This window comes from Gekko japonicus, unplaced genomic scaffold (assembly GCF_001447785.1).
Source record: "Gekko japonicus isolate JY-2015 unplaced genomic scaffold, Gekko_japonicus_V1.1 scaffold734, whole genome shotgun sequence".
NCBI classification, from domain to species: Eukaryota; Metazoa; Chordata; class Lepidosauria; order Squamata; family Gekkonidae; genus Gekko; species Gekko japonicus.
Window position 1 is genome coordinate 345,323 of NW_015174295.1, and position 9,601 is coordinate 354,923.

The 9,601-nt window shown below is 45.6% G+C and overlaps 1 protein-coding gene across 1 annotated transcript in view; it reads right to left on the reverse strand.

The window, feature by feature from the left end:
* Positions 1 to 8,305, reverse strand: part of LCTL (lactase like) — a 74,560-nt gene extending 66,255 nt beyond the window's left edge. Inside the window, exons 1-2 of the mRNA XM_015424068.1 lie at positions 8,205 to 8,305; positions 4,218 to 4,274 (exon numbers count right to left, since the gene is read on the reverse strand). Of these exons, the coding sequence (XP_015279554.1) occupies positions 4,218 to 4,274; positions 8,205 to 8,305 (158 nt within the window). The remainder of the gene's footprint in view (positions 1 to 4,217; positions 4,275 to 8,204) is intronic.
* Between the last annotated feature and the right edge of the window lie 1,296 nt (positions 8,306 to 9,601).

Below are 9,601 nucleotides of genomic sequence, written 5' to 3' on the forward strand. Positions count from 1 at the left end.
CCTGCCCAAAAATAGCCCAGCTGTTAAATAGTGGGTTCCATGGATGAGCAGGCTCGAGGTCTAGTGATCAGCTCAACTTTATTTGTGATTTCAGCAACAGCAAGACAAGACTCCAGAGCCTCAGCATTGTTAAATAGCATGCAATTGCCACACCCGAACACACCCCATTCCCAGTGATAGGCTATTTACATAACATTACTACTAGATTGGTTCCTTTCAGAATCCTGGTCAGCTATTGCTCTTGTGCTCCAAGCTCAGCCAGTCTCTGGGGTGATTTAATCAGGAATGATTCAGTCGCAATACATAACACAAACAATGTGCTTCCTGGATTCAAGGTTGTTCCAGACACATAATGTCACAAAGTTAGAGTCCAATGGCACCTTTAAGACCAACAAATAATGTCACAGATGACTTGGGTGCTTCATGCAGTGGTCTGGATGCGCAGGAGCCTGGTTTACATGATTCCTTCTCCTTAAAAAAAGAGAGCACAAATTGGGCCTACAGGCATTAGGGACTTGGCATGGGGCAGCCCTATCAAGACTTTCACAGTGTCCATCTTTCTTTCTTTTTTAACATTTTATTTTATTTTATTTTTTTAATGAAGACCAACAAACATACACAGATGGGGGGGGGGGTTTCCATTAAATCACTAAAGTATCTAGTTAAGTATCTCCAGGGGTCATTTCCTAGAAAAAGAGGTGCAGGAGCTCATTAGCATAACTTATTTGCATATGCCACACCCCCTGACATCACCGGAAGTGTGTCAGAAGGCAACACCCACCGCTCAGGCTCCACTGGACTCTTTTGGATTGCTAGCTATTGGGGGGGACGGGACGTGCAGATCTGTCCTCGCAGAGGAGGGAGAGCTTGTACCTGAATAAAACTTGGTCTTAAAGGTGCCACTGAACTGTTTTGGACCAGGGGGGGGCTGGGGGGATCTCTGCAACTTACCTGGCTGCTTCTTGCTCTGACTGAGGGCTGCTGGGAGCAGGGGGTGCTCTTTACTGCCTGGGCTCTTTACTGCCGGAGCTCCGCTCCTGTGCGCTCCTGCAGGAAATGACCCCTGAGTTACCCCCTACCTCCCTGTGGGAACAAGAATGGTCGTGGGCAATGCTCCCTCAAAGCTGTGGAGTCTTGTGAGCAAAAATTCTACTTTGTAAACTACTGACATTAAAGTTGTGAGCGAGCGATTTGGCTAGTCCTGCATAAATGAGTTTGCTCTGGCGCCATCCTTCCTGAGCAAAGATGAAAATGTGTGAGCCGGAGGCTAAAAAATTGTGAGCTAGCTCACACTAACTCGGCTTAGAGGGAACAGTGGCTCGTGGGAGCAATCCTAAGCATGTCTACTCAGAAGTAAGTCTCATTTTATTCAATGGGGCTTAGTCCAAGGAAAGCGTTCTTAGGACTGCAGTCTAAATTCCCCAAAGGAAGTAGCTGCCTATGAGAGAGTACAGAATCCATGCAACAGTCACCTCGAGGCTAGACTACTGCAACGCTCTCTACATGGGGCTGCCTTTGTTGCAAATCCGGAAGCTGCAGCTGGTGCAGAATGCGGCGGCCAGGCTGTTGATGGGTCTTCCTAGTAGGGACCACATCCAGCCTGTGCTGAAAGCGCTGCCCTGGCTGCCAATAGCGTACCGGATTCGCTTCAAAGTGCCGGTTCTTACCTTTAAAGCCCTATATGGTCGGGGTCCAGCTTACCTAAGGGACCGCCTTTCCTCATATGTTCCCCCGCGAGCACTACAGTCTGGGTCGCAACACCTCCTGGCGATGCCGGGTCCCAAGGAGGCCAGGCTGGCCGCTACCAGGGCCAGGGCTTTCTCGGTGGCAGCTCCTACCTGGTGGAACGAGCTCCCGGAGGACATCCGGGCCCTGCGGGACCTTGCACAGTTCCGCAGGGCCTGTAAGACGGAGCTCTTCCGCCAGGCGTATGAGTAGGAGCCGCCACTACCATCACTACTGTTCCATCATAACCCGGCCCTGGAAGAAGGAACATCAGCGTTTCCCGGAACAGATGACGCTGAGTAGGTAGAGCAGTGTCATAGTTGTAATATGCCATCCGTGGAATATCATGGTAGAACATCTAGAGCACTTTTGTTAATATTAATGTTACTGTACTGTAGTGATTTTAAATGGTTTTAAATATGTTTTATATTGGCTTGTGCCTCTTTGTAAGCCGCCCTGAGCTCGCGTAGCGGGGAGGGCGGGGTATAAATTGAACTTATAAATAAATATAAATAAATAAATAATAAAGCTGAAAATAAAGGAAAATTGCATAGAGAAGTAGCACCTTTGCTGAGGGGGAGTTACTTCCAAGTAGACATAGAGTACACATAAGAACACACACATGAAGCTGCCTTCTACTGAGTCAGACCCTCGGTCCACCAAGGTCACTATCGCCTACTCAGACTGGCAGCTGCTCTACGGGGTCTCAGGAAGAGGTCTTTCGCATCACCTCCTGCCTCGTTGTCCCTTTCAACTGGAGATGCCGGGGACTGAACCTGGGACCTCCTGCACGCGAAGCAGAGGCTCTTCCACTGGGCCACACCCCTCCCCTGTTGTCAGCCACTGCAGGTAGGCGCAGTAGGATCTTGCCTTGGGAGATGGAGAGAAAGGAAAGGAATATAGCACTATATTAAGTGCCACATGAAATCAGTTCCGCTTGCAGAGGAACACGGCAGAGGGGTCTTTCCGCAGAAAGGGCATTGTGTGGAACTGTCCTGTTGTCCTGTAGGACATCAAGTGGTCTGGGGGAATCTGAGTTCATTTTATCTTGCAAAGTGACCTCCTCGCCTAAAGGGTTTTAAAAGGCAGGATAAGGCCTTAAGAATGGCTGGCGCCATAAATTTTGTAGAGTAACATCCAGCGGGCTGTAAAGGGCATCCCGAGTTGTGAAGAACATGTACTCTGGTACAATGCTCTCTCTAAGCCGTGGAGTCCTGTGAGCTCCTTTGTGAGCTCCTGGCATAAAAGTTGTGAGTGAGCGATTTGGCTGCTGCATGAATTCGTTTGCTCCGGAGCCCTCCTTCCTGAGCTAAGATTAAAAATGTGTGAGCCAGAGGCTAAGAAACTAGGAGCTAGCTCACACTAACTCAGCTTAGAGGGAACACTGCTCTGGTATAGCTGGGGGCATCACAGACCAGCTTTAAAAGATAGACGGGACGTTAAAATGAAGACTCTTTCAATCTGAAGATAGTTTTTCTTTGTGACCGGCCCCTTGGGCAAGGGTCTTCCTAGTCCTTGATTAAAATGTGGCTGCCCCGCTAAGAGCCGCAGTCTTTTAGGGTGCTAAATCCGGCCCATGGGCTATTGGCCACAACAAAGGACACTTTTGTTTGTTTATTTATTTGTTTCATTAATATCCCACCTTTCCCCCTTCTTCTCTCCTCCGTGTTATCCTCACAACAACCCTGTGAGGTAAGTGAGTGAGAATATGTGACTGGCCCAAGGTCACCCAGCGAGCTTCCATGGCGGAGTGGGGATTCGAACCTGAGACTCCTAGCTCCTTTTCTCCATGTTATCTTGTGGCTGCCCCGCTAAGAGCTGCAGTCTTTTAGGGTGCTAAATCTGGCCCATGGGCTATTGGCCACAACAAAGGACACTTTATTTATTTATTTGCTTCATTAATATCCCAACTTTCCCCCTTCTTCTCTCCTCCGTGTTATCTTCACAACAACCCTTTGAGGTAGGTGAGGCTGAGAATATGTGACTGGCCCAAGGTCACCCAGCAAGCTTCCATAGCGGAGCGGGAATTTGAAACTGGGCCGCCCAGATCCTAGACTGACACTCTGACCACTATATAACTCTGGTTCAGTTCACACTGATTTAACAGAACAAAGTGTGAGTCCAGTGGCACCTTTAAGACCAACCAAGTTTAATGCTGGTTGAATTTTATGGTGAAGATGTGACTTATTGGGTTGCTTGTGGACCCAGTGAATGTCAGCACCACAATGGGCCAATATGACAAACTGTGTCGCAATTTCATCAGTGGGAATCCAAATAGATACTGTTCACAGAAGATATTTTTTGGAATAAAAGCCAATGGTGAACCCTACAAGAGAGAATGGCTGTTGTACTCTCCTTCAAAAGGATCGGTTTACTGTTTTGTTTGTAAACTATTTGCGCCCAAAGGGTCAACGCATTTTGCTAGAAATGAGGGATTCAGTGACTGGCGAAACACTGCTGCAATCGACAACCATGAAAAAAGTACAACTCACCGAGATGCCATGTTGACATATTTCACTGGGAAACAAGGCTTAGGCTTGACACAGCCACTGGAAAAACAAATTGAAGAGGAGTACAATTACTGGGAGAATGTGCTTCGGCGTGTTGTAGCAGTCATTTGCACACTGGCTGAACGAGGATTGGCATTCCGAGGAAAAGTGGAAAAATTCGGGTCTCTCAATAATGGGAATTATTTGGGGCTACTCGAATTGATAAGTCGGTTTGACCCATTCTTGGCTGCTCACATCACAGTATGGCAATGCTGGAAAAGGCAACCCTTCGTACCTGTCCAAAATGATATGTGAGGAACTTCTTGAGTTAATGGCAAAGAAAGTGCACTCCGTCATCATTGATGAGATTAATGTTTCTGGGTACTTCAGTCTATCTGTGGACTCAATGCTTGATCTTTTGCATGTTGACCAACTGAGCATAGTGCTCAGATACTTGCAAGATGGACAGCCAGTTGAACGATTTATCACATTTTTGGAATTACAAAACCACACTGGTGGAGCCATGGCACAGCAGGTGTTGAAGTACTTATGTGATTATTGTAAATTGGATTTTGCTAAATGCAGAGCGCAGTCATACAACAATGCTGCCAACATGTCTGGACATTACAGTGGCATGCAGCAAAAACTTTTGGATGCAAATCAGTTTGCCATTTATGTACCCTGTGCAGCTCATTCACTAAATTTAGTTGGACGAAGTGCTGTGGATTGCTGTCAAGTTGCAGTAGATTTCTTTTCCACTGTACAACTGCTCTACACATTCTTTTCAGCCTCAACTGCTCGGTGGAGAATTCTCAAAGATTGCATTGGAAATGAAAAAGTGTTGAAATCACTTTCAGACACCAGATGGGAAGCACATGCTGTGGCAACTGCAGCAATTATCAACTCTTTCTTCAAGATTCTGGATGCTTTGGAAGATTTATCAGATGACCAGTTGCAAAAAAGTGACACTAGAAGGGAGGCAAAGAATATTGCAAACAAGATGCAAGAACTGGAATTTGTGTCCATGCTGAATTTTTGGAATGAAACTTTAGAAAAGTTTCATAGAACAAGTCAACTTCTTCAAAGTGAAAATGTGATCTTGCAAACATGTGCAGATTTGTATTCATCATTGGCAGACCAGTTACACATATCAAGAGATGAGTTTGAGAGATTTGAATCACTTGCAAATGACATGTTCCCTGATGTAGAATACAAAGCAACTCAAACGCATAAGTGTATAAGAAAAAGAATGCCCAACGATGGAAATGCACCAGAGGTCATTCTGAGTGCCAGAGACAAAATCCGTATCTCCACTTTTTATGTAATTGTTGAAAAATTAGAAACAGAAATGAGGAGGAGACGAAAGGTGTACACTGAAATAGACAGATTCTCTTGTCTGACAGATGTTCCTAATGCCACCCAACAAGGTGCTAATTCCCAATTATCAGAAAGTGAAAGGTACTCAAAGACTTGTCAGACACTCATTGATGCTTATCCAGATGACATGAACAACACTTTGTCTACAGAGCTTCAGCAGTTCCATTCATATGTTCTTCATAAGTTTAAAACAACCAAGAAAATCCTTCACTCACATGGAACTTTACAACACAGTTACAGAAGACAAACTAGAGAGCACCTTTCCAAATGCTGAAATTGCCTTAAGAATATTTTTAACATTAATGGTCACCAACTGCACAACACAGAGAGGTCTTTCTCACAACTGAAACATGTAAAAAACCCAAATAGATCAGTTATGCTTCAAGAAAGACTCAACTCACTGTGTATATTAACAATTGAAGCAGACATTCTGAGAGGTATTAATTTCGAGGATGTTATCAGTGATTTTGCGAAAATGAAATGCAGAAAAATGCCTTTCAGGTCATGAATATTGGAACTTTGATACATTTAACTTGTGAAATATTAAAATAGATGTTGTATTGCATTTTTGTAGAACTTTATGTCGCCCAAGCTTGGCTTAGTTTGTACAGTATATTGTGTTATCATATGAATAAATTTTTGTATTGCTGCAACCTGCATTGTCTATCTGGTCAGACAGGTCAACCACTAAAATGGACTGGGTCAGTGTGGAAAGGAGGGGGGCACCAAGATTGGTCAGTGCTTAGGGCACCAGTGAGCCTTAATCTGCCCCTGATCCCAAGGTTTCCCGAGTCCCATGAGAGGGCTGTAGATACACTGTGCACATGGAGGCCCTTAGTTACAGGGGCCATTGTACCTGCTTGCTCAGCAGACAACCTCCCTATGGAAACAGGGACATGCCATACAGCTTTGTGAGAGATATGGATTCAGAAAATACAGATGAAGTCTGCAAGCAAAATGACATGGCCTACAGAACAAAGTCAACATATACAAAAAGTAACAAAATGTTTGGAGAAGTGAATGTGAGATTCTATGAAAGAATGACAAGAGATTAAACCTTTACAGCAGCAAATAAAGTTGGAAAAGTAAAGAATATATGGAACCCCAAACCATCCAAATAACTGAATATAGATGGCTACTTTCAGAAGCTACTTTTCTTACATACAAGGGGAAAAGACACAGAATTAAGACTTTAAAACTTAAGAGGAGAAACCAGAGAATGAAAAAGAGGATGAAATCCTACAAAAATGGTTAAAACTTTCTGGTTTGAGGTTACACACACGCTCAAGAGAAGAAGGTCAAAACCCTTTAGACAACTGAGATTATACAATTTTTCAAGATTTTATAAATGGCTGAAAATATAGAGATGCTTAAGACTTTACAACTAAATTAGACTGACACAACCAATTTGAAAGAAACAGGAACTTTATTTTAGAAGAAGAAGAAGAAGAAGAAGAAGAAGAAGAGATTGGATGTATACCCCGCCCTTCACTACCCAAAGGTGTCTCAGAGCGGCTTACAAACTCCTTTCCCTTCCCCTCCCCACAACAGACACCCTGTGAGGTAGGTGGGGCTGAGAGAAGTCTGACAGAAACTGCTCTTTTTCGAGAACAGCTGTGCCAGAATTATGGCTTGCCCAAGGTCATCCAGCCAGGTGCAAGTGGAGGAGTGGGGAATCGAACCCGGTTCTCCCAGATTAGAGTCCGCGCACTTAACCACTATACCAGACTGGCACCAATTGCAAAAGAATATACATAAAAATAAGGTGGAATATAGAAAATAGATATTTAGATATTGTATGAGATAACACATTGGAATGCACTGATTGGCAAGTGAATGAATGGTGCTTTCACACACCCTAAATGACACACTTCCAGTCCACTTTGCAGCTGGATTTTGCTGTGTGAAATGGCAAAATCCACCTGCAAACAGTCACTGAAGTGGATTGAAACAGCATCATTTAGCATTTGTGAAGGCATTGTGGAGAACTCGGTCTGGAGTAGCTCAGAGCTTCGCTTTAAGCGGCGGGGAAGAGGTACGAGAAATTGTGACCTTCTTGTTCACACACCTCAGAATTAAAGAAGGAGCCCTTTAATTCGGCTTCTCCTCTTTTTATCAGTCCGAAACCCTGGGTCAGTGTTTACTCACAGCTGATCCCTCAACAGTTTCATCCCAATCACTTCCTCCCTGGCGTGCAATACCTGTGTCATCTTTATTCTCATTGTCTCCCACTCCCTCCCGCTTAAAGCAACATTCCCATCTTAACCCGCCGTGCGTCTTCTCGATCTGGGCTGGTTCTCTTGTTGTAACTAGGCATCCGTCTATGCAGTAATTCTTCCTTGGTTCCCTTATCGCTGGTCTGGCTCTTCCGTACTCCTTGGTTTCTGTATCGCTGCGCCCTGGAAGCCGGATGTCCCCTTCTGTCTTCTGCGTCAGGTCGGCCCGGGGCTCCTGACAGGCATGTGTGAAAATGAAAGTGAATTCTTGGTTAAAACAGAGTAACTAAACATGACCAAGGGCAGACAAAATGGCCGCCATGGTACATTGCTGTCTGAGATCGGGTTGCCAGGTCCCCCGGGGGGCAGGGGTTTGCCCGCTCGATGGGCCCCTTACCTGCCAGCCTGGATCCGGCCGCTGGGGTGAACCCCACACCCAAAGTGCCAGCATTGCGGGGACGTGCCCGCCACGATGACAGCACCCGGAGGTGACGTCATTGCGCTGGGCATGTTACAGGGGGGACACTCTATCATTCGAGGGAAAACTCTATGTTTTCCCCTTGAATGATGGTGCCCCTGCCCCCAGCATGCCTGACGCGATGACATCACTTCCAGGCTGCCCTGTAGCTAGGGATTTTGGGGTGAGGGGGCCTCGGGGGGCACAGCTAATTAAATCAAAGCTAATAATAACATTAATTCAATTTGGGGCCAGCCCGGAAAGGAGGGAGCCCGGAAGAAATGCTAGGGGGCCGGGCCCCGTGGGCCCCCATTAACTACAGGCCTGCTTCCAGGATGTCCCGGAGAGGGGCCGGGACTCCCCCACCGGAACAAAGGTGAGACCTGGCAACCCTACATGTGTGAAGTGTTAAGTCGGTTACTTAACAAAGAGTCAGAGAGCGATTGCAGCAAAAGATCAGCTTTATTCAGCAACTCGTAACTCAACTCCAAACAGATCAACATGAATAGCCGGAACAGCTTTTACATTGCAGCCATCCTGCTTTTAAACTCTCCTGGCTAATGTAGCCACGCCTACTGTACATTTACCAACCAATAAAGTTGTATGCATACGCTTGCGGGGAGGGCGGGGTAAAAATCTTCAAATAAATAAATAAATAAATAAATAAAGACGGACCTATCACAGACATTCCCGCTCAGGGAGCTTGCTGACAAGTGATTGGTTGGTTCTTCCTGGGCTAGCAATGCGATTGGATAGATTTGGATCCTAGCCCAGGACGAAGCTTTACATGGCAATTCAATTATGTTGTTCATATACAGTTATGCATTCAGTGGCAGCTATTGAAGACATTACATGAAGGCATGTGCGAAAACGAAAGTGAATTCTTTGTTAAAACAGAGTACATAAACATGACCAGTGGCAGACAAAATGGCCACCATGACACATTTAATTTAATTTAATTTAATGAATCCGATTTCTATCCCGCCTTGCCTGGCAAGCAGGCTCAAGGCGGCGTACAATAATAATTTACAATAAAAACAGATAAAATTCCAACGACAAAATATAAAGCGCAGATGAAATACAAGCGATAAAGTACAGGTGGCGATCGTTGTCGTTGGCCCCGTATGACTACTAGACCAGTATCCCAAAGAAAGTGCCAGTAATAGATGTTCAGTAACTCGTTCAGTGGCGGCTCCTAATCGAAAGTCTGGTGGAAGAGCTCCGTTTTACAGTCCCTGCGGAACTGTAGAAGGTCCCGCGGGGCTCTGATGTCCTCCGGGAGCTCGTTCCACCAGTGTGGAGCCGCCACTGAGAAGGCCCTGGATCTGGTGATAGCC